At 34.7% G+C, this 23,812-nt stretch overlaps 3 protein-coding genes and 2 long non-coding RNA genes across 5 annotated transcripts; 3 read left to right on the top strand and 2 right to left on the bottom strand.

Moving 5' to 3' along the window:
- Nucleotides 1-4,482, top strand: LOC133697725 (uncharacterized). Its single transcript, XM_062120475.1, has 12 exons — nucleotides 1-159; nucleotides 248-346; nucleotides 418-502; nucleotides 590-659; nucleotides 738-798; nucleotides 886-939; nucleotides 1,239-1,395; nucleotides 1,477-1,573; nucleotides 1,739-1,848; nucleotides 2,452-2,558; nucleotides 3,879-3,989; nucleotides 4,089-4,482. The coding sequence occupies exons 1-12, from the start codon at nucleotides 49-51 to the stop codon at nucleotides 4,203-4,205; spliced, it is 1,179 nt and encodes a 392-aa protein (XP_061976459.1). The 5' UTR covers nucleotides 1-48; the 3' UTR covers nucleotides 4,206-4,482.
- Nucleotides 4,483-5,178: 696 nt separating this feature from the next.
- On the bottom strand, nucleotides 5,179-6,218 carry LOC133697728 (uncharacterized). Its single transcript, XR_009842920.1, has 2 exons — nucleotides 5,985-6,218; nucleotides 5,179-5,795 (listed from the first exon to the last, which is right to left on the bottom strand). It is a non-coding gene; the product is annotated as an uncharacterized LOC133697728 (long non-coding RNA).
- A 1,470-nt stretch (nucleotides 6,219-7,688) lies between these two features.
- On the top strand, nucleotides 7,689-10,303 carry LOC133695682 (uncharacterized). The gene is made up of 4 exons (XR_009842511.1): nucleotides 7,689-7,835; nucleotides 8,021-8,354; nucleotides 8,581-8,670; nucleotides 8,774-10,303. It is a non-coding gene; the product is annotated as an uncharacterized LOC133695682 (long non-coding RNA).
- Nucleotides 10,304-13,027: 2,724 nt separating this feature from the next.
- On the bottom strand, nucleotides 13,028-16,161 carry LOC133695950 (uncharacterized). Its single transcript, XM_062117935.1, has 3 exons — nucleotides 15,791-16,161; nucleotides 15,500-15,708; nucleotides 13,028-13,727 (listed from the first exon to the last, which is right to left on the bottom strand). The coding sequence occupies exons 1-3, from the start codon at nucleotides 15,881-15,883 to the stop codon at nucleotides 13,430-13,432; spliced, it is 600 nt and encodes a 199-aa protein (XP_061973919.1). The 5' UTR covers nucleotides 15,884-16,161; the 3' UTR covers nucleotides 13,028-13,429.
- A 4,543-nt stretch (nucleotides 16,162-20,704) lies between these two features.
- Nucleotides 20,705-22,690, top strand: LOC133696896 (putative glutamine amidotransferase GAT1_2.1). The gene is made up of 4 exons (XM_062119190.1): nucleotides 20,705-21,016; nucleotides 21,242-21,972; nucleotides 22,055-22,255; nucleotides 22,351-22,690. The coding sequence occupies exons 1-4, from the start codon at nucleotides 20,911-20,913 to the stop codon at nucleotides 22,603-22,605; spliced, it is 1,293 nt and encodes a 430-aa protein (XP_061975174.1). The 5' UTR covers nucleotides 20,705-20,910; the 3' UTR covers nucleotides 22,606-22,690.
- Nucleotides 22,691-23,812: the final 1,122 nt, after the last annotated feature.

The raw sequence follows: 23,812 nt of genomic DNA, 5'->3' as shown, positions 1-23,812 counted from the left end.
GATTAATAAAATAAGGGTCGTCATTTTTCTAGAGAAAGAGAAGGATCGATGAGCGTGGAGAAGACGACCATGACGGACGCGTGGATTCGAGGTGTAGTGGAAGCCATACATTCTGCCCCTAATCAGGCTGTACTTTATCTCGCCGGTGGTGCATCTCAGGTCTGTCCTTTTCCCTGTCTATCCTTCTTATCACATCACCACTTCATAATTAAGAAAAGCCAATAAAATTTGTGCGTGATCATTATAGGCGCTAGGATGGTTGATGTCAGTACCTGGAGCTTCAAATACAGTGCTTGAAGCTGTTGTTCCTTACTCTAGGATGTCCTTTATTCAATTACTTGGCAAGGTAATCAAACTCGTTTTTTTCCTTTTAAGAATTTTTTTTTAAGCATATGATTTTTATTTTTATTTTTTCAGATTCCCAGTCAACATTGTAGTCAACAAACTGCAGAGGAAATGGCTCTATTAGCTTACAACCGTGGTCTCAAGCTTTCCAGCCCAGGTCACTAATTAACATTTGGTAGTATTTGCTGATTAAATTTATCTGAATTTAATAATTAAATTGGCTTCTTTTCGTCTGTTGAATCAGGTTACCCTGTTGTCGGTGTGGGTTTTACTGGTTCTTTAGCCAGCTCACGTCCGAAATTTGGGGATCACAGGTTTTCTGTCTACAAGACATTCTCTGGATTCGCAGCATTTTGGGTTACTGCTTAACTTCTTGTTTTTCTTGCCTATAGGTTTTACTTGTCAGCAAGAACATCCGATCGACTTTCAGTATCTACTGTTACATTGTCTAAGGTAGTCATGAAAGTTTATTTTCTTTTTTGAATTAAATTTCTAGTGTTGTGCTTTTGTAAGTACTCTTGTTGCTGATTTTTAACCCAGGGTTTGAGAACCCGGGAGCAAGAAGATACAGTTTCAAGTCATCTCTTACTCAAGGTTTGTGATAGACACTAAGTTTGCTTTGTTCAATTATATGTTTCCAGTCAGTTAAAAGAAAAGAAAGAAGAAACGACTTTGCCACTGAAAATCATGAAATCTTTTATATCCCTTCGTGTGTATTGTTTTGTGAAAGGTTGTATGAACTTTCAAGATCCTGAAGTCAGTAAGATCAAAGGAGTCCCGATGCAACGGCCAATCCTTTTACTCTGCCAACTGTGATGTGCTTGTGATGGCTCCAATTTTACACATTTATTGGTTAATTTTTGCTAGTGTTTTCCCCCTACCTTTTGTTACAGGCTATTGCAAATGCGTGCAAAGTCCAGGCAGCATCTGTTTCTCATTTGACCGAATCTGACATGACTGATGAACATGAAACGCACTTCAGCGAAGATCAAGAATTGGAACAACTTATAGATGGGAAAATATGCTTTAAGGTTTATCCATTTTCAAGTGGTATGATTAGTTCCCTGGATTGAATAAATTGAAATCGCAGTAAATTTTGTCGATCATTTAGTTTCTACCACCTTTTTGCAGAGACTTGTACATCTACTGCTGAGAGAAAGATAATACTTTCTGGTTCGTTTAATCCATTACACGACGGTCATGTCAAGCTTTTGGAAGTTGCTACTAGGTACATGAATCTGTAGTTGTAAATGTAAATTTAAGGCATGCTTGAGTCACTTTAATTCAATTTCCATGCCACTCATGCTGTAGACATTTATTTTAGCTTTCCTGTCATTTGTGTAAATGTGGGTAAAAATACAATGCTCCTCATTGTTTTCTCTTTTTTATGTAGCTTTTGTGGCAATGGATATCCCTGTTTTGAAATATCAGCAGTCAATGCTGACAAACCTCCACTATCAGTATCACAAATTAAGGACCGCATCAAGCAATTTGAAAAGGCTGGTGAGGCTCATTATTTGATTGTTTTCACACCTGGACATCATGTATTACGTGTGTTTGTGGAAGGGTCATATTTTTGTGATGATGTGGCTATAACTGGATGATTGTTTTTAGGGGAGGTGATAGAATTTTGGGGTAACTGGTGTAGGCATAGGTCACTTCTGAGCTAAAGGTAACAGAATGTTACTTTGAACATATCAGGATTATCATATGAGTGGCACTATGCTGCTTTTGTTGGGGAATAGCCTTCTTTCTCTTTGATGTAGAGTATTACTTTAACTAGCATTAAAGGCATTCGAAATGATTGTTTATCTCTGCCATATAACTCTTAATGGACCCTGCCCCTGTGAAAACAGCATGGTTAATGGAATTGAATTTATTACCCGTGTTAGTTCTGTGGGATTCCTTGTTTTTTAACAGTATGCTAATTTTCCGTCAATACCTTATTTAGTTTGTGGTAGTTTTTAATTCTTCTTCCCTCCGCTTGAATGTTGAAACTCACTTAACAACAGAAATATGGCTCATATCTCGCTAAATTGTGTATGAAAAATGTCACCACCTACTTATATGTATGACCTATTAACAAGTTCACTTTTAGAATGGCAGGAAAGACAGTAATTATTTCCAATCAACCTTATTTCTATAAGAAGGCCGAGCTTTTTCCAGGCAGTGCTTTTGTGATTGGCGCAGACACGGTGGCAAGGCTTATTAATGTATGGATCTTGAAATTGCTTTAGTTGAATTTGCTCAAGTTATATTATGACCTCAGTTTATGATTCTGGTGCATTTTAATGGTGCATGCTGCACATTTAATAGCACTTAGTATTTCATGCTGCTTTCTCCTTTCATTGCAAATGTCAAGGCGCCTTATCTCTAGATTACATTCATTGCATCTCTAATGAATATAGATATTGTCTGTAAGATCTTCTTTGGAAAAGATCTCTATTTTGCTGGCAAGATTCTATTGTGTAAATGCATTTTTTTTTCTGCCATATTGTCATATTGTACATATTCACAAATTAAAGTTATTAAGGGGCATGGATTACTGATTAAACCGTACAGTTTATGGATCTCAGTTTCTTATGGACGTGATGCAAAATGTTTTTAACAAACAATAAAGAGAAGGCTATCTAGAGGCAAGAGTATTGCATTTCTACTTTCTCATTTCTGTTGGAATGTATTTCGTATAACCAAAATAAGAGGCACTGTTAACCTAAAACTTGGAACTTTTCTCGATTTGAAAAACTAGAAAATGTATTTAAATAGTAAAATACAGGATAAGTACAGGTTCTTAAACTATGCTCAAAATCTTGAAATCTAAAAATGAAAAATTGGTTTTCCAAGAAAAAATCTCATTCTCTGACCGCTGAATGTAATTTCTAACCCTTGCAATTTTCCTGAAATTCATTCAAGTAAGCACATCTTCAAATCCCATTTTTTAAGCCCTTTCTGCAGAAGCCATGCATTCATGCTCGTTTATGGGAATTGGTGGTATGGAAGGACACTAACATGCTGTAATACTTTTCTGAGCTCCTAACGTGGCCCTTTACTGATGCATTCAAATTGATCTATGCGTGGATTAACTTTGCTTGCCAACAGACCCATGTAACTCTGATGTTCTAGGATATGTTTACTACTGCGCCTATTTTCCCCTTTTATTTTCTTTTCCTATGTGAATTGAACTTTGGGCATGGGTATTTGGTTCTTTGCATTTCAGTGTGTGCCTGGGGGGTGGAATTATTATGTCTGTAGATAGCGACAGAGAAGGCCTTAATAATGCAAGAGACTGGTATATTTGTTTTATTGGGCTCCCTACTCTACTCTTTAGCGGGAATGCCTTCAAAAACTACAACGAGGACAGGAAAATATGACCTGACTTGCAACGTAAATTGATGTTACTATGGAAACAATGACCTGATCTGAACATTTACATTTCGTCTCCCTTTGCTAGGAAAAATATTTGTGTTAGAATGGACGAGTTTTTCTTTCCCTGTCCATTTATATTCATTTATTATTATTTTACTGCTTTCCAGCCTAAGTATTATGATGGAGACTATGGGAAGATGCTAGAGATACTTGATGGATGCAAAAGAATAGGGTGCACCTTCCTTGTAGGTGGCCGTAATGTGGATGGTGTCTTTAAGGTGTTTCCACATACCATAAGCCCATAAAAGTATCCTTTTTCATCTCTATTTTCTTATTTTGGAAATTCTGTCAATGTTGTTTGCTTGGCCTTTCTGCAGGTTCTCGAAGACTTCGACATTCCAGAGACATTGAAAGATATGTTTGTCTCAATACCAGCTGATAGGTTCCGCATGGATATTTCCTCCACCGAAATAAGAAAGAGTGGTGGATTGTGATCTCAGAGGCAGCAACATCTACTGATGACATCCTTCTTTGTATGATAATTTTGCGCTATGCCTTTAGAAAGTACTTTCCTATTATTCATGCATCTACTGATTACTAGAGTTGAAAGAAAAGAAAATTGTTAAAGAAATGCAAATAAAAGTCAGTAAGGGTACCGAATGCTACTATCATTTTATCTTCACTGCATGTTTTACACAAGTATTTGAATCTGCAGTACCCGTGAAATTTTTAAGTGAATCATTGAAACATTATTGATCTTTCCTTTATTAATTGATCTTTCAGCAGTGCCGTTGGTGTAGTATCATTGAAACACTATGGTTTGGCATCTTTAAAGTAGGATTAGGTGAAAGATCTCGCTATTGTCAACTTTCAGGCTCATACCTGTTTTGCTTCTTTTCTGGGTGTTTCCACTATACATTTCCAAGATGGAACGGATATGCTTGAGGCTAAGAGACTCTCAAAGCAGCGAGCCATAAGCTATCTTTTGATAGGATACAGTTTTTAAGTATGATATGAAATTTTCACGTTTTGGGTTTTCCAACTCCTAAATTTCCCCTGCCAGCTTTTTACTGTATTCCTGTTCAGTTTCCAGAAACACTTCCAAATCATTAGTGTATGTCCTCAAGAGTGTATATGAAATTCTGAAAAGCAGCTGATGTCACAGAAGATATTTGGCATTGCATGAACCTAAAACTAGTGGTATCCTACCTGGACGGGGAAAGAGGAAGCCATTGTATGAACCTAATATAGAAATAGAATTTTAACTAGTGGTATCCTACCTGGACGGCGGGATAGGGAGTCCACACTGTCACCTTGTTAGCCTTAATTATAGCTGCGGCCCTGTATTTTTTTTTTTTTAAATATAATCCAGTGGATGTTGCTAAATGGAGGGAGGGGATGCGCTTTGACCAAAAAAGAAGAAATTGGGATGCCTTGGAGTTTTGAAACGAAAAATGTCATCTGAAATTGGGTAAGAAATCTCTGGCTATTATTCATTTCGTCATAACAATGGCTAATGCAATTACATATCTTTGTTTATTTTTTAATCATGAATCGGCCATGATCTAAGGTGCTTGTAATATAAATAAAAATGAAGACAGCTCATAAAAAAAAAAAACGAAAATCTGGAATTGTTGCATTAACTACCTTATCTTCTTAACTAAAATGCAAATTTTGATTGAAACTTGTTAGAAACGGAACTTGGTAAATGGAAGGTATACTGCACCGTTGATAATTTGCAGAAGTGAATATGTTCTTGTGCCTCTTATGCTGTGCCGACAAGCCATGGAGACAGCAGCGAACTCGAGCTTATCCACCACAGCCCGCACCGCACCCAGCACATGTTGTACCATAAGTATCAGTTGTAGAGGCTTTGTCTTTCGACGCACCACCGGCACAAGATAAAATGACAGATGCAATTATAGAAAGAGTGACGATTGCAGCCCAGAAGAGTAAAGCTGCACTGCTCAAGTCTTCACCATAGATTTTTCCATCTCCTCTTATCGTCTCTTTCCAAACTCTCACCATCTCTCTCTCTCTCTCTCCCCCTCTCTTCTTGGCTCGTGATGGCTAGGGACACTGATCTGAAAGGTTAAGTCCTCCTTAGTTAGCAATATCATATATGCTATCATTTCATCAATACTTTTTTTTTTTTTTTCATTGACTTGACGCAAGGTCACAAGTATATATCAAATTTAACCACCAATTACATAATGCCATGTCATGACAAGAAAAGCTTTGTAGCCTGCAAGGTTTCCCAAAGAACAAGTTACCTTAATTTTCAGTAGAGGGCAATTGAAAACCATGGACAAGACACATGAAAACCATGTGTCGGAAAGGGAGGACTAGTCCAAATCTTATCAAATTCAAAGTCAGTTTTGGGGACACGAAGCGCCGAATAAAGGAGAAGGGAAATTAAAGGTAGAAGAAGGAAAGGCCTCTTCTCACAAGGGTTCCATAACTTTTGGGATTAATTATCAACCTTTCATCCAACCAGGTCAGCAAAAGATGCGACAAGTCTACTCTCCAAATTGATTTATCTTCCGCCAAGAGTACATGCATATAATTATTTGTCTGCAAAATGCGCGTGTTTCTCTTTTTTTTTTTCCCTTAAAGTACGGGTGTATTGCCACTGGGAAAATAACTTAATATATAATTTAAATAAAAGCATGAATATATTAACCTCTGACTTTGTCAACATATTCAATATTCATCTACTAGGTAGAAATCGCCAGAGCAGGTCGGTGAACAGAGCGAAAAACAAGGAAATCATGCGGGTAGGGTTTTCGGTGTCAGAAATCCCAAAAACTAAGATAAAATGTGTATAACGCGGGGGGGTCCAAGTTTTCTTCATTATTATTAGATTGCTAAATATTCTATTGATAGAAAGTCAATGTCTTTGTGTTTTAAATCATAATTTAAAACAAATATTCTATTGCCGCGTTAATGCCACCTATGAACTCTCTGACCATTTAGGTCAGTGTGTCTCTCTGACTTCTTACTCTGTGCGTTCTCAATATTTTTTTATTTGTTTTATTTTTTATTAGTTCGACATTGAGCGGTCTTCCAGGATTCCAGCAGGTAATTCTGGGGACTTATGGTTCCAAAATTTAATTTTATGCTTCCAACAAAGTTGCAAAGAAACAGGCTCTCTCCGAGATATTTTGTTCTCAGGCTTTAGGGTTTTTTTTTTATTACTGTTCGAGGAGACAAAAAAAGAAAAGAAAAGAGAAAAGTACATATAAGTTTAATTTTGCAAAAAATAAATTATCAATAAATTCTATGATAATATTTTAATATCAATAAATTCACTTATAATTTATTTCTAAGAAAAAGAGAGAGTTCCTATTTATTTGTCCGACCCCGTTATCCTTTCATATATTTTAAAATGTACTATTTTAAAGTTTTTTTTTTTTTACTTTTATTTTTCCTCTCATTTAGTTTTCTTTTGAAGCCTTTCATAATAAATCATTTCCTTTTATGCATGTACCCATTGGCCCGGCCCAAACACAAAATTCCTTGAGCCGGGCTTCAAATATTTAGTTGAGCTATTTGTCTGAGTGTCTTGACAGGCTTCCATTGCAGAGATTTTGGGGAGTTAAAACCTCAAATTGTAAATGTAATATTTATCAATTTGAGTTATTATATTCTTACACTATTAATTTTGGTTTACTATGTCTGTTTAGTGTATTTATTTTGGTTTAACATATCCTCAAGATAAGATGAGCACAGGCTTTTGGCAGTTTAAGACACGTGATGTGATTAAAAAGTGTCACATATCCAAAATTAAATTTTGAAAGTATTTTCTTTAAGATTATAGATTATAAATAAATAAAGAATAAAAACATTCTTTAACCACATCACATATCTTAAATTAACCATTAGTTATCTTTAGCTTGATCCCATAAACATATAAAAGCAATAAAATATAGCAGAGAACAGTAATAAACCAAAATAATAATACAAATGCACGGTCATTCAAATCGACATGTACTTGCGCTCTTTTATGCGTGACGTGATGACGACTATCGAAGAATGTTTTCCGACTCTCCGTGCACCGACACAAATAACCGAGAAATCCACAAATTGGGGCGAGAGAATGCAGCAACATTTCCTCAAATATGGTAGGCTTATCACGTTACCAAAATTGTCATGATTCTAACGTAGTTTGTTAAAATTTTTGAAAAAATAATTCAGGTTAAAAAAATATTTGAATAATACAATTTGAATGTAACTCCTCCCTCTCTCTATTGATCATGATATCTTGAATCTTACAAAAATATGCATTTTGGGGTTATGACAAATGCAGTTTTGGGACTTCATAGAGGGTTGTAGTAATGATGATACCGAGCCGTCTTCAAGGTATCAAGGAGATATTATTTCTATGGTTGCTGATATTGGTGTCACTGAGCCAAATTCTCGGATCCAGCCACCGAATTTCTCGAATTCTAATGCGATGGAAACTAAGAGTTTTCAAGAATTTTCTTGGGGCTCAACAGACATAGAGTGTCATCCAATTTTACAGGCCACAACTAGCACTGAGCTGAAAAGGGAGCTTCCATGGGAACCTTGCATAATAGAGTCAAGTGGAAGCTAAAAAGAAATCTCAGGACATACCACTCTTTCAAAAATGTCGAAGTGAAGTGAGTAGTAGAAACTGACTTGGCTTGGTTTGTTTTCATACATGTTCTCTTAATTTTTCCGTACTATTTGTTTTAGGCTAAATACGTGGTCATAACGGATGTATACGCATTTTATTGTATCTATGTGGTCTTTAATGGTCACAAGGATACCCGCGCTTCGAATACTCTTGTCACTAGACCTATTCATATGAATTGAATATTGTCATACTTATCTGTTTGGTTTTAGGTGTCTGACAAGGTTTGCTGAGAACCGAGGAGAAAGAAGCATGATCAAAGGCCTAAAAGAACACGTTCAGCTGAGATGCATAATGTGTCTGTAAGAGTTAATTAGTAGCAGCCTAGATATTTCGTAATCATGTGTTCTAAAAGTTTCAGTCCGTCCAAGTTCCAACTATGTTGTTGTATTTGTTATTGAGCAGAGGCGCAGGGACCGGATCAAGGGAGAAAGCTGAGAGCTCTACCGGAATTGATACCCAACTGTCACATGTTCGCAGTGTCTAATCTATATTGACAATATCTTCTTGATTTTGCTGTTAACAGGAAGCTGGGATGCTCAAGTTTCCTATCTCAGCATGGATTTTAGTATAAGCCATATTGCAATTTTACAAAAACATTACCTGCAATTTGTTTTCTGAACTATGAATTAGTTAGCAATGGTGTTTTTCACTAATGATTATGTGAGGATCGGCTATGTAGCCAACTCCCTTATATTCTCTTCATGGTACAGGCTTTTGTAATTTCACGTGTAGTGGTTTGAGCTGTATTTATATATTTATCAGGTCAAGGGAGCTTTGTGAGTCCAGATATTTGAAACTTAAAATCTGTCACAAACTGAGCTCTGATTTTGACATGCAGCTATCTATTTGTTTGCTTTCTAGCTAATTCATCATTCATGTGGCTATTCAGAAGCTGCTGAAGTAAGAGTTTACATGGTTGAGCTAGTAGCTGTTATAAATGAGTTGTTCTGAAATGCATATAAGAGTTTTTTTTTTTCATTTGAGTGGTTGCCACTAATTCATCTTTAAATGGTCGTATTAGTACTGGATGACATGGTATTATGTTTCTTTTTGCTAAAGCAATTTATTTAATTGTTAGTTATTGCTGGTCTCTGTGAGGATTTCTGACTGTTTTGATGCTTCTCTCCAGATTTTTTGTTTCTGTTTCTTGGCAATGCCGTCTAATTACATCCAATCAATCAAAATTTCCCAACTGTATTTCAGCAGGACCGACCGTCAATGCTAGAAGATGCTGTTGAATATCTTAAAGCCTTGAAGCTTCAAGTTGAAGTGATCACTTTATCTGTAATTGCAGTTCTTCAAGCCTTGCCTGCTATTAACTTGTTTCTTTTTCTGTCCATCAGATGCTATCCATGAGTGGTGGAGCAACGTGCCAGGCCTCATGTATGCCACAGGCTGGAATTCGAAGTGTAGCAATTCCCCAATTTTCTATATAGGCATCCATGAGGCCAAGTCCAGGAATGGAAATGTTTAGCATGTCGCATTCGTTGGGTCTTCCAATGATATCACTTCCCTCAGCTGTGCATCTCCATTCTTCACTATCAGCAGCAGCAGCTGGATTGAATCCAATGACTGCACATGAAATTCTCCCCAACCCTCAAGTGCAAATGCCATTCCTTTCCTCACAGCCAATACCTGCAGATGTAGCCACATCAAGTACACCGCCAACATTTGCAACTGGGTTCTCTGCCACATACGATAGTCCTGACGAAGGAGAGTATAGTCCTCGAATGCACCGAAGGAACACCATCTGATTATCATCTACCAGTAAACATGTCAAGTTAATTCCAACCTGTACTCCTTTTTCTTAATGCTTTTGGAATCCACTACGATCATACCTTTTGTTCCCTGACCGATTATTTTCTCCAATTATCTTTTGCCGAAGTTGATTGCTATACAATTCTTTGCCATATTAATTATCAGTTCTCAGAATCATGACAGAGTTGTAGAAATGCTAGCCATATTCTTCAATAACTGCAAGTCATGTTATAACGCCTTTGTTCACACAGAACGTGGTTCCAGTCTACTTTCTTCAACGAGGAAGCTGGCTGGCGGCTACAATTTAGTCAGTGACACAGATAAAAATGTTTCTTATTTGAATTTTAAAGTGCTAGTTGATTTCATTTGATTATTGCAGGAGGATAGCTGAAGGCTTGCATCAGACAGTTTCCTTGGACAGAAATGTTGAGTTAGCATCAATTTCTTCCACTTATATATCATTGTATCCATGATTAGCTAATTACCTGTTATGTCGTGAAATCAAATATCATTTCTCAAGAAAATCCTACGGTCTAGGATTTAGCAAGTTTCGTTTTGTTTCTTAACAGTGAGATCATAAGATGTTTAAACATGAATGGTAATGGTGAAGTTACGGGTCAGTCCACCGTTTGAATTGGAATGGCAGAACTTGTAAACAGATACCTGTGCAGAATGTTTCTTAAATCAGCAGGCAAATAAGAGGTTCCCATCATAACATTTCAATCTTGTACATGATTTTTCATGACCAAGATTCAAGATCAAGCAGCTGGACCAGCATTGATCTTGAAGTCGAAGTAAAATCGTTAGGGTTCATGATATATTTCTTTGTAAATAAAATTCCTTAGCTATTGTTGCACAGGAAATTAAATGCATTAGTGTGTTTGAAGCTAACAGACATGCTATATAATTTTATTGATTTTACATTGCTTATTTGATTGTGAAAATGATATAATAAAATCTGGTACTTGATGCTTGAAATTGACCTCAGACAGGTAAAGTCTAGCCTCAAATACAAATTCTGAGGGTGATATACCATGAAATGCTATCCCACTGAGACCAAATTCTCCTATCTTTTTCTTCAGAAAGAAAGAAGATCTCTCGCGTCTTTCTTGCAGTCTCTTAGTTAACTATCTAGTACGATGGTCATAAGATGGTGGTTTTTTCTTGCCTGATTTCTCAGGCTAGGAATTTTATTTTGCTTGTTGCAGAGGTTCTCTCTTTGTTTCTGATTAATGAAATTCAATTCATTCTTCAGGAAGAAAAGAAAATTTTCCAAAATATTTAGGATATGTTTTTTAACAAAGTAAAACAATTTCTTTTAAGATTTTGTTTATTTATATTAATTTTTTTACCTTTTTTCTTTAAGAAAATAAAAAACTGTATTTACTAATTGATATTTAGCGAAACATGATTTTCGTAAGAAAAACATGAAAAGTTTATGTTAACAAACTTTCCATTTGAAAAAATAAGGGTTGCATTGGATTTTTTTTCTTCTCTTGCGATCGCATTTTATTTTTCTATGGCATTTTCTTTTATTATTTTAAAAGCAAATCAAATTAACATGATTCTAATGTTTATATTTAAAATTGATAGTCAGTGCATTCTTTTCTAAAATGGAGATGAAAGATTGATAACTACTATATTATAAAAATAAACAATTTAATTATTCATTACTAGTTGAAGAATAAATACATTATTGTAAAGTCCCAAGCGCAAGGAGAGGGCAGCACATTATTCTTACAGCAAAATCATCATGGGTTACAAGACCAGGAGCGGTGCTAGCTTAATTGCTGCCAAAAAATACATGGTAAAGATTAGGGTTACAGTTGAGTAGATCAATCCATAGTTTAGTGGGTTGATTTGGATTAACGATTTTTTTAATCCAAAATAGCTTTACTTTAAACCCAAAAAAAAAAAAAAAAACTGAAACCGCATCTTTTTGAAACAAAGTTGATCGGCACTTTTCTTTAATTTCCTCTCATTTTTTGTTTTGCCGCCTCCTTAAAATCTGCTCAAGCTCTGCCCCACTAATTAAGAGAATAAAGTGGGGTAATTAAGAAAAGAAAAACAGATCTACCTTGATTGATGGCAACTTCAAGAGTTTAGTTTGGTGGTTAAACTTAAACGTATAATTATAACTATATATAATTTGGAGTTAATATTCAGAAAGATTTATTAAGTTTATTTAAATATAGCAGATGTAAAATGCGTTTTTAAAGTCAATTATAGAACTTAATCTTGATAAATTAGTCTGAGAATATCCTTATGATAAAGAAACTTTGATCGAATTGTAATAAAAATCCAACGCCTATAATGGGAGGGGGCCACTGTATAACATCCTACTTTAATTAATCTCATAATGTTGCCCTATCAACTTTGAGTGGCGTCATTACGGGCTTTTTATTTCTTATTTCAAATAAACAATTACCCATAATGAAATTAAAGACTAATGAAAAGAAGGATAACAAAATTATAGAAAATTATCACCAAACACATTAAATTCTGGGGAAAATGTCAAAAGGAAGGCAATATAGGATTCTATGAAAAGCAGCGTAGGATCCCTAGTCTATTACTTTATGGGGAAAATGTCAAAAAAATTCAAATTTTAATATAAAAATAAAAACAAGTTGAAACTCAATGCCAAAACCCTAATCTTCTATGTAATCATGTTCAATTAATGAGTTTTTGTTGGCTTCCTCGCGGGGAAGAACTGTCAGATTTCAACCACCTGATTGGTTTCCTAACAAGTCCATGAGACCACTCATCCAGAATTTGAACCTGGAACCTAAGAGCCAGTTGGATTTATAGATTCACAATTCTTTCTCAGATTCATTTGAGGGCCCATTGTATATCAGAGCTGCAAAACAAGGAGTAGCATTCTGCAAAATCTCACCAAGCTAGAAGGAACCACGCCACTTAAAAACTTGACAATCAAAGTTTCAGAATTATTACAAGAGCAACAATCATAAGACTATTGTGCAGCCAAGTGTGGATGGACTCAATGTGCATGGCGGGACACAGGCAGATGCGATCTTAATAGCATAACTATAATGTCAAATCCGTGCAAGTGACCAGTATTAGCAGTATGATCAAAGAAGACCAACCCAGCATAATACGCGGAGGCAATACCATGAAGTGCACCACAAATACACACAGAAAAAACACGAATTTCACACCAGACATGATATAAGTCGACGTATGCATGCTTGAAGATCTCTAACACCATTTCATTTTCTTCTATCAATCTTTCCCCATTGATAAGCCCCCAAAACTGTAGATATTGACCTCATCGAATCATAGTTAAACCTTCTCAAACTCACTTGTTTGTTGCTGCTGCGGGTAACTTGCACTGGTCATCCCAACACCTACATTCTGGTGTTTCTCCCATCCACCGGTATCAGCTCTCGAGTGAGCAAAATAGTAAAGGATTGACCCTATCAATGACAGCAATGTAAGAGCTGCACCAGCAGCAAAGACACCTTTGCGAAGGGTGGCGCATGATAATTCACCCTGACGAAACAATCCTCTGTACTTGGTATGATATGCATTCCTTGCTGATCCAGCTAATAAGCATGCCTCAGCTCCTAAAAAGCTTAACCTGAAGATTTAGTAGTTAAGATTTCTCACCTATTATAAATCCAAATAACTAACAAATTAAGCCAAATAAGGCATGCCATTTTGGAGGACAGCAGCCATATCATTAGCAGGCATATACATAAAATATCCTAAAACCTAAAACATCTAAAATATCCTGCCAACTACCAAGCTCATTAGCATTCAGGTAGAGAAATTAAGAGTAATGCTATTTCAAAGAGTAACAAGCATAGACTACAAGAAAATTTGATAGACATCCAATCACGTGATCCATGTGGAGATTATCGGTGGGTTCCAACAATCTATTGCTTCATAATTTTCGGGTATTTTTGCTTATTGGCATTGTTTTTAAAGAAAACTAACAAAATAACATGGTTTAAAAAAGATAACACCTTTGTACATGGACTGAAAAAAGCAACATTCAAATTTGTCTCTTTCTTTTTTTTCCCTCTCTCCTCTCTTTAGAAATTACAATGAGAGAGGAGAGAAAAAAAAAAAGAATGAGGCCCTGGATACGTATGAAGCTCATATTATAATATCACTAGTACCATCATAAAAATCACGACAAGACAAATCCAACACTACCAAAAAAATCACCAACAATGACCAGAGCAGGCCACACTTTCACTAAAGACAAATGAGCCACCCGTCATCTTTGTGCGGCAAGTGTAGCACAATTCAATAACTGTTGGTGACCTTCCTTAGTGTCATTAGATTCGTCTCATCGGGACCATCTCGATAGTACATGTGGTTTTCTAATCGAAACTTTGGTATGCCTCTGAGATTTATTTTTTATTCTCTCTCTCCTCATCGTAATTTATGTAACTCATTTCACAATTTCTTTGGAATGTCATGTTTTTGAATAACGAACAAATTTGAATGGTGTAGTTCCAATAGGTATCAACTATGCTATTTCACCAATTATTTTTAAAATTTTGTTATTTTGTCAAAAAAAACTTTTTAAAAAAGCATGTTAATTTTTTAAAAAAATCATAATTTTCTTTGAAAATAGTATTATTCGATTGAAAATCACCGTAAGGGGGAGCCCTTATTCATAGAACTCTCACAAAAAGGTGTCCTCGAGTGTGGTTGCGGTTGTTTTTCAAAGTGCTTTTCACTTGAAAATACATCAAAATAATGTTTTTTTATTTTTAAAAAATCATTTTTAATATCACTGTATCAAAATGATCTACTGTATCAAAATGATCTGAAAACACTAAAAAAAATATTAATTTAAAACAAAGAAAATAATAATAAAATTTAATTTTTTTCAAAAATACTTTTAAAATCCAAAAAGTCAAGACAGTGGGTCAGTTACCAACTCCCGAAAAGACAAATGCCAAAGCCTACCGTGCCTAGATTGAAACCTAAAAGCCGAAAGTTGAAAATGGAGGCACTAGAGCCCAAGGATTTAATTAACTGCAGATTAATCACTACCAAATATAACCAATCAATTATTATGAATTGCAAAGTACTAATGTAATTCAACACACACTCTTTATTCAGATTAACATATTTCCTAATTTTGTAGCTTAGTTCACATGTTGCCACTTAATAGTTCAAACGACAGAGTGCAAATATTCGAGAAACTTTTAACTCATTTGTCGGTGGAAGAGTAAATTTTGAAATGGGACCCAATTAATCAATTAAGTATATGTAAATAAAGGACTCATCTAGACCGTTAAAATTAATGATTCTAAATAATTGAAAAAAAAAATGATGATAGACAGGGAATTTGAAGAGATGGGAAGGGAGAAAATGGAAACTTTCTTTTACCAGGAAAAGATGAAGAAGATGATGGCACTAGTAGTGGAGCAGCTTCCAGTAACAAGGCCTTTACCAAAGCAGAGACACCTGGTAACGCCGTTTAAAATCATTTGGCTAATAAGTATCAGCCCAAACGCCGCTAGCCCGTAAACCGTAGACGCGTCCGTATCGTAGACACAGTAAGTCCTCTCATCGTACTGGTCAGGCACCACCTTAGCCTTCTCACACGACACAAAACAAAAAATTAATAGAACGGATAAAGACTCAAAAATAGAGAGAGAGCGAGAGAGAGAGAGTTACGGTGCTGCGACGTCTTTCAGCGCCGATGGCGAGGACGAAGGCGATGAGGTGAAGAGAAGTGATGACAGCTAAAATGGAGACCGAGACTGCCATTTTTTTTTTTTGCTTTTGCTGCTATCTCTTACTCTCTGTGTCAGTATATGTATGCTAACAATATGCTGTTTTGCTTGCTTTGATAAGATTCCCCTTTTGCCCCTTTCTATTCATTTCTCTATGTTTCACTTCTGTTTCTATAGTTTAGAATTCCCTGATTTTGCCCTTTGAATTTGCAGAAAATTCCAACGTTAACATTAAACAACAAAAAGCCTATTTTTTTTTTTTTAGTTTTTGAAGTGTGTTTTGAGATACTATAGCATGTATCTGGACTTGAGATTGAGAGAGAGAGAGAGAGAGAGAGAGAGAGAGAGAAATGAAATTTGGAAAAAGCTAGCTTTACATTAGTAACTTAAATAGTAGATGGTAAAATTGAGAGTCTTTAATAAGCTATAGGACTAATATTCGATAATCTTAAACTGTTGGAGAACGGTGTGATATTATTGAATCTTTAAGGGCATTGTTTTTTAGTTTTGTGTTAGTTAATTCTCTGCTTTTAATGGTTAGTAAATCAGTCGTCTATTCGAGCTTGAGTTCTTGCATTTCTCTTTCCCACTTTTCCTCTTTATAGGGGAGCTGCTGTGCTTTCTCTGGATGCTCTGCTTTTTGGATATGAGCCGATATTTTTTGGTTTAATTAGCGGGTAAAATATGGTTGTCATTAAAGGGGGTTTTGATCTGGTGCTGTCATGAGCACGGAATGAAGATGGAGATCGACTAATGATGGGGCAATGGAGGGATTTGCTGGTTTTGATTGTAATCCTGGTATTTCGGTGTGAGAGTGCATTTAAGAATGTGTGGAGGGGGGTGGGACCTCTTACTGACTTTGTTGACTGACGTGTCTTCTCAGTAGCTCGAACGCGGCTAGCTTGTCGGGACGCCTGGTTTCCTGTTACTTACCCGGTATCCCAGGGTACTTAGGGTATATTTGTTTAAGTGTTCACGCCGTTTTTTTTTTAGAAATTTATTTTTTATGTTTTTTTTATTTTTTAATATATTAATATTAAAAATAACTTTTTTAATTAAAAAATATTTTAAAAAACATAACCACAGTAATATAAAACACTATCGTGCTCTCCTTTTTTATATATATAAAGTTAGCAGTAGTTGATTTGTGTTTTGTATAATTTTTGTTAATATAATATTTTTTTAATTTAAAAAGTTACAAGTATATTTAGTTAGAAATAATTTTTAATTTAAATTAAAACCTTGTATCAAAACAAGTGAAAATTTTGATGTAATAAAAAGATTAAAAATGTTAACTTTTAAGTCATGGATTATAATTTATAATACATTCATTTCTTAAAACAATTATTTAATTTATTTGTATTAAACGTAATTATAATTTAAATTTATTTAAGATGTTTTTTAATAGATTATTTATGAAAAATAATTTTAAAATTTTGACTCAAATGAAGATTTATAATTCAAAAATCATGTTAGATAGACTTCTAATCTTTTGAAGATTTTCACATATTTTGTTAAAAACATAATTGTTATATTATTTAAATCTAAGTTATTGAGTTCGAATTGAATGGATATTATCTAGTGTAAAATAAAAGTGATAATAACCTTTTTTTTTTATTTAATTTGGATTCGAGAAGTAGTAATAAAACTGGAACATAAAAGAGTTCAAATGAGCCGTTTTGAAACTGAAAGCACACCTTGTTAATTGTAATGCTTATTGGACTATTTTAAAGGCTGATCATAACCATATACGGCTTGTCAAGCCCGGTATTTTGCAAAGGGTTTGCATATCGAGTTTCTTAAGAAATTCTGGAAAAAGTCACAAGCATGAATAATACAATATCAATACCTGGCTTAAATAGTACCCAGAAAAAAAACACTCGGATTAAGACCTAATTATAAAGTGATCTGCATTACACTCGGAAGAGTGGAAAGTGAGAGGAAAGAAAACAAGAATTTCAAGAAATTTTCACTTTTTTGGAACGAGAGAGAACGAGGAGAAAGGAAAATGAAAAGAAAATTTTATTTGGAGATCCACATTTACTGAGCTCTCGATCGATTTACAGAGTATAAGTGGGTGGGAAACTTGCGAAATTCTAATTTTTTTTCCTGAACAAAGTCTATTTGTTAGATTGAACTCAAGGAACATAATTATATTAGTTTTATTCTTCGAAAATTTTCCCTCATGTTCTTTGTTTCAAATTAAAAAATATGTATATATATTTTTCCTTTCACGTCATTAAAAAAAAAAACAGCGAGAGAGAGGAAATGACTTTCCTTTCACCTCATTTTCCTGTATTTTCCTTCTTCCTACTTTCTTTCCTCTACCTCATATAATTCGGGGGGAAAAAAACATTAAACTTGATGTGCAGAAAACCCAGAACAAATCCAAAAGGATCCGAATTTTTATAAATTATAAACAAAAAAAAGGAGGATACGGGATCATGGTGCAAATTAAATAGCCAGCTTTAATTTAAATAGGAAAAAGGAACAAGAAGATAATTATGCTGCGAGAAATTGATCGATCATGGAAAGTCAACTTTCAAGGCTGCAATGCAAGCAAGCATTAATACAAGGGTGATAGCGAGTATAATATTACTCTCCTAAAAATCCTTTATCTTGATGAGTTTGAGCAGTACCACTCATACTACCAGACCCAATTTCCATTCTGAGGAATGCTCTACGTACCAGACCTTATCCGGTTATATATATTATTAAATGACCTAATCACATTATATATGTTAATAATCAAAGTCATCTAAAGCATTTAGAAAATATAGAAAAAATAAACTCAAGACGATCGCATTAAAGTCCAAAAAAATCCTCTTCGTGTTGTTAAAATACACCTTAAGTCCACGTTAGAAAGATAATTTCTTTTATTGTCAAGAAGAACATCAAACCAATAGATTTGGATAATAACCCTTGGCAATAACATAAATTATTATTATTATTATTATTATTATTTAAATTAATTATTCTAATAATTATACATTACATCTTCTAGTAAATTATTCAAATAATTTAAATGAAGACTTATCTTTTAAACTCCACATATATATATTAGTCTTAAAAGGTATTATTTTATTTATAAACACTAGTTTGATGTTGATAAAAAATAATAAGAAATAATTTTTTTTTCTAATTAATTTTTCTCTTCAAACTCTTTATTTATATTTATCAAAAAAATTTAATAAAACTTTCTTATATCCTAAAAATATATTATTTTAATTCTATTATAAATATAATTAATGAAGGCAATTAATACTTTAAATGTAATGATAGTCACGTATCACAGTCTACCGCTAACATTAAACTTCGTCCATATAAAGATACACGCAAAGGATATTTTGGCACTTATGATGACGTAAACGGGGAAAAAATCAGTTTTCTTCAAAGAAAGCGACCAGCTTGATGATTCAAGGACTGTATTTCTTTTCGTAATCAACCCTTGTAGATGCCACAAGTTTCCGAGCTTAATCCCCCCCCCCTCCCCTCCTCTGGTGCAAAGAGATCAAGAACTGGCCGTTGTTCACAGATATGCATGGATTGGCATGCCTAATACTATTCCTTGGACAATGATTTCCAATAAAATAAATCATTAGATTTTTGCATCTCATGGATTAATTTTTAACGCTAGTACGATCGATCTTGATTAATTACTTTTTTAATTGCAACTGGGAATACTGCATGTTATCCCTACACTTAAGACCTCCACTTGCAAAAAAGAAAGAAGAAAAGAAAAACAGATATCTTTGAAGATTGTTGATATATATAAATGAGCTTGAAATTTAAATAGATGTAATTTTATATTATTTTATGTTTAATTTTTATCAAATAAAATAATAAAGATAATAAGATATTAATTTTTGATATTAATTAGATCAAACAATTATCTCAATCTAAAATATTAAATTATTAAGTGAAATTAAAAGATATGATTTATATTATTTTTTAAGGAGAATAATAGAATAATTTGACTTATTTTTATTTTTTATTTTTACATTAAATGGGTTTCAACTTGAGAGCTCTTGGAACGAGAGGGTTTGAGTAGCAATTTAGCTAAAAGCTCGTTGGCTAATTAGCATATTTATTTATATATTTCCTCATCACATACATATAAAAAAAAAAACAATAGGATAGCATCATTCCCGATTTCGGTATATGCCGCCCAACACTTAAACATGCAAGCCAATATTATTTATTTATTCCATTTCATTTCATTTTTATTCAGGTGGTAGGAGCCTCCAAACAAGACTCCCAAGGCCACATCCCACAAACCTGAGTTGGCAAACACCAAATATGCTATCTCAAATCCACCGATATAATTAAAAGATAAACCATGTATTTGTTCTTACAGATTCATCACAGATTCATCAGTGTGCCACTTCAACCCTCATAATTTAGAATTTCCTAATTCTATCCTTATTGTTTTTATGAAGTTCATTTTTTTCCCTTGAATACCTAGAGATTAATCTAAATAAAACCCAAAATAACAAGAAAAAACCAAATTAAAAATTAAACTATTAATACTTAGGAGTAAGATTGGAACTTTATAAAAACTAAAAGGATAAAACTGACAGATTTTAAATCTTATAAGGAGTGGGAGTGAAACTTACTGAATCTGTTGGAGCAAAGAGAAAAACAAAATCCCATAATTATATATACAGAGACCAACGTAACTCTTTGATTTGATCTATCCGAAAAGGAGAAGTTTACACATCAGCATCTAATCAAGTTTGACCTAACCTAAGATAACCCTAACTCCTAAATAAATCTTAAAAATAGGGAAACGATAAAACGAACAAGGGTCAATACGCGGCGCCTTGCTGTCTCTTCTTCTCCTATAAATAACTCTCTCAAGAATCGCCGAACTCTCAAACGAGAAAAAAAACGATCATCATATTCATCCAAAAAAGCAAGAAATCAAAACTGTAATCTCCTCTGATACTCTACTTTTTCACGTATAGAAATCTGCATTGATTGACGATAGATTCTTCTTCTCTAATTTTCACTACTCTCCCACAACGATCTGAAGCGGATATATATATATATATACACACCATGTCAAAGGGTGAAATGGCTAATTCAGATCTCTCAATGATCCTTCCAAGAGTTCTCATCGTCTCCCGTCGAACCGTTCGCAAGAATAAGTTTGTAGATTTTGTTGGTTCGTTCCCTTTTCTCCACTACGTACCCTTAATTTGTCTTTTGTTATTATTGAATCACAAATCAAAAGCTCACCTTCTACGTGCGAATTGAATCTTTTTGCATGAATGATTTGAGTTTTCAAATAAAAACTCGAACGCGGTTTATCACTTGAGTGCTGCTCAGTCTCAAAAAATAATTTTTCAGTTTTCTGAAACATAACCAGTGTTTTATATTTAATATACAGGAGAATATCATCTAGATTTAATTGTAAGTTATGGGGCGGTGCCAGTTATAGTCCCAAGGGTAAGTGGAGTCCACATGCTATTGGAGAGCTTTGAGCCTATTCATGGTGTTTTACTGTGCGAAGGTGAAGATATCGATCCATCTCATTACGATGCAGAACTATCTGTTTTTTCACCAGAAGAACTTGAAGAGATTAGAAAAGTCCATGTAAGTGATACTTCCATTGACAGGGAGAAAGATACAATTGAATTAAGGCTTGCAAAGCTTTGCCTTGAAAGAAATATACCATACCTAGGAATATGCAGGGGATCCCAAGTCCTTAATGTTGCTTGTGGAGGTACACTTTATCAGGATGTTGAGAAAGAACTCTCAAAGAAAGTCCCTGAAGAACAAAGAGTGGTGCACATGGACTATGAGAATTATGACGGACACCGGCATGTGGTAAAGGTATTGGAAAACACTCCTTTGCATCAGTGGTTTAAAGATTCTTTGGAGGAAGATAAAATGGAAATCATGGTTAATAGCTATCACCACCAAGGTGTGAGGAAATTGGCTCAAAGATTTGTTCCAATGGCTTTTGCTCCTGATGGATTGATTGAAGGGTTTTATGATCCTGATGCTTACAATCCTGAAGAGGGAAAGTTCATCATGGGTCTTCAATTTCATCCAGAAAGGATGAGGAACGAAGACTCCGATGATTTTGACTACCCTGGATGTCCATCGGCATATAAGGTAAAGCCAAGACCTTAATAGTGGTAGCAACTAGAATCTAGTTTTCCTTTGAAAAAACCAAGAATACATGGTTTCTCTGCAGGAATTTGCTAAGGCAGTTATCGCTTACGAGAAGAAGCTTAATCGGTCAGAATGCGTGCTGGAAGCTCCTAAACTTAATCAAGAACTGGAGAGAAAAAGAAGAATACTTGTCAGAAGTTTCTCAATTGCAAGAAACATGTACAGCTCAGGAGGTGGAACTGGTCAAGAATCAGATCTGCAAGTTGGAGCAGAATTTCTAGAGGTTAGCATATATATGAAATCGATCGTGCTAGAAATGATTTATTTATTTATTTATCTGGACGTCCCTTTAGAGTGCATTTTACATGTAACCTGCAGGCAAGTACTGCGCTAAGTTTGCAGCAAGAGAAGAGACTGAAACAAATGGGTGCAACAGTGAGAAATGCGTCTGTGTACAAAGAAAGGTTGACCATGAATGAGGAGAGGGAGAGACTTGCAAGGGCTATCATGGGAAAAATGTCGATCAGCCAGTTATCCGACCTGATATCCTTCTATCATATGATGGGAAACTTATGTTCAGAGGCCTTGGAGAGAAAGCTTCAAGACCGGGTGGATGAAGAACCTGATTTCTAGAGAACACACTCTGCTAGCTTTTGTAAAACTGCTGTCTCTCTTGAGTCATTTCTTCCCTTCTTCAATAAAGTCTTGATGTTTCTCCCCTCTTTCTCCCCTTTCCGGTGGCAAATGAAATTAATACTCGCACCATCTTTCGCTAGCACGACTCGACATGAGAACAAAAAAAAAAAAAGTACAGCGTTTTTGACAAGTTTAGAAAAATATTAAGAATGACAAAGGTGAAATGTTGATTTAAAATAATCCAATCTAACAAAATAACCTCATAACGTTAGTGATATCTTAATGGTGATTATTAGTTACAATCTGTTCTAATTAAAATAAATAACACGTCATCAGTTTGGACCACGTAAACCACTCGTGTAAATAGCAACTCTCATACAATCTCTTTTCTTCTCAATCGCACCTTAAGATTTTCTCAGCAGAGAAAGTCAGGGAGAGAGGGATTATGAAACAAGGGAAATTTTGGGTATTTGAAACAATATTATCAGATTCATTGATTGAGAATGGTTTGTGAAAATCTTCAAAAGAGGGGTGGATAAGCAAAGCCATCCTATAAGTAGAGGAAAGCTTTCCCAAATTTACTCTAATATATTGAGTACCGAAATGCGCAAGCCGAAATTATCACGGCATGATTTAGCAATAACCAAACATGCCATCTAGGCTGTATTCGTATGTTGGAAAAACATGAAGATGAAGGCTTGGCTTAGAGATTGTAAAGGTAACAAAACAGGTTGAAAGAATAATATATAGAACCAAGGACTTCCATTAATTTTAGTTGCAAAGATTCTGCTTTTTTACTTCAATTTCCATCAGTCCAAGTCATGCTGGCATACCTATTCTGGCAGCACGTGAGTTGGCAAAATGGGCAAAGGGAGATACAAAGTAGAGGCAGTCGTCGGCTGTTTTCCACAGTTGACTGTTTTAGACAAAACTGACCTGATGTATTCCTGGTCTTGGGAGATGGTTTTTATTGTAATCTTACATGTTATTACTTTTTAAATAGGCGTGTATAGCATGCAAGTTCTGGAGAGCACAACATTATGCATCATAGCACACACATGGATGAACTTGTGTATATTTTTTTGAGTTAAAAAAAAAGCTTGGATTGATTCTTGTAATAACTTGTGTGTTTATTTCTTTCTATATATATTCCACTTATTTACAAAATTGAAAGAGTGTAGAAAACTTCTTTAGTTTGTGGACA

Source organism: Populus nigra, chromosome 6, assembly GCF_951802175.1.
Source record: "Populus nigra chromosome 6, ddPopNigr1.1, whole genome shotgun sequence".
In the NCBI taxonomy this organism is placed as follows: domain Eukaryota; kingdom Viridiplantae; phylum Streptophyta; class Magnoliopsida; order Malpighiales; family Salicaceae; genus Populus; species Populus nigra.
The sequence above is the reverse complement of the archived record's forward strand: the minus strand, read 5'-3'. Positions and strand labels throughout refer to the sequence as shown.

Excerpts from the sequence above, each read along its gene's own strand:
- LOC133697725 (XM_062120475.1), top strand. The coding sequence starts at position 49 with ATGAGCGTGGAGAAGACGACCATGACGGACGCGTGGATTCGAGGTGTA. Across the intron at positions 347-417 it reads TTATTCAATTACTTGGCAAG|ATTCCCAGTCAACATTGTAG; the intron begins GTAATCAAACTC and ends TTATTTTTTCAG. Across the intron at positions 940-1,238 it reads CAAGTCATCTCTTACTCAAG|GCTATTGCAAATGCGTGCAA; the intron begins GTTTGTGATAGA and ends CTTTTGTTACAG.
- LOC133695950 (XM_062117935.1), bottom strand. The coding sequence starts at position 15,883 with ATGGCAGTCTCGGTCTCCATTTTAGCTGTCATCACTTCTCTTCACCTC. Across the intron at positions 15,709-15,790 it reads CTGAAAGACGTCGCAGCACC|GCTAAGGTGGTGCCTGACCA; the intron begins GTAACTCTCTCT and ends TCGTGTGAGAAG. Across the intron at positions 13,728-15,499 it reads ATCTTCTTCATCTTTTCCTG|GTTAAGCTTTTTAGGAGCTG; the intron begins GTAAAAGAAAGT and ends CTAAATCTTCAG.
- LOC133696896 (XM_062119190.1), top strand. The coding sequence starts at position 20,911 with ATGTCAAAGGGTGAAATGGCTAATTCAGATCTCTCAATGATCCTTCCA. Across the intron at positions 21,973-22,054 it reads GATGTCCATCGGCATATAAG|GAATTTGCTAAGGCAGTTAT; the intron begins GTAAAGCCAAGA and ends GTTTCTCTGCAG. Across the intron at positions 22,256-22,350 it reads TTGGAGCAGAATTTCTAGAG|GCAAGTACTGCGCTAAGTTT; the intron begins GTTAGCATATAT and ends TGTAACCTGCAG.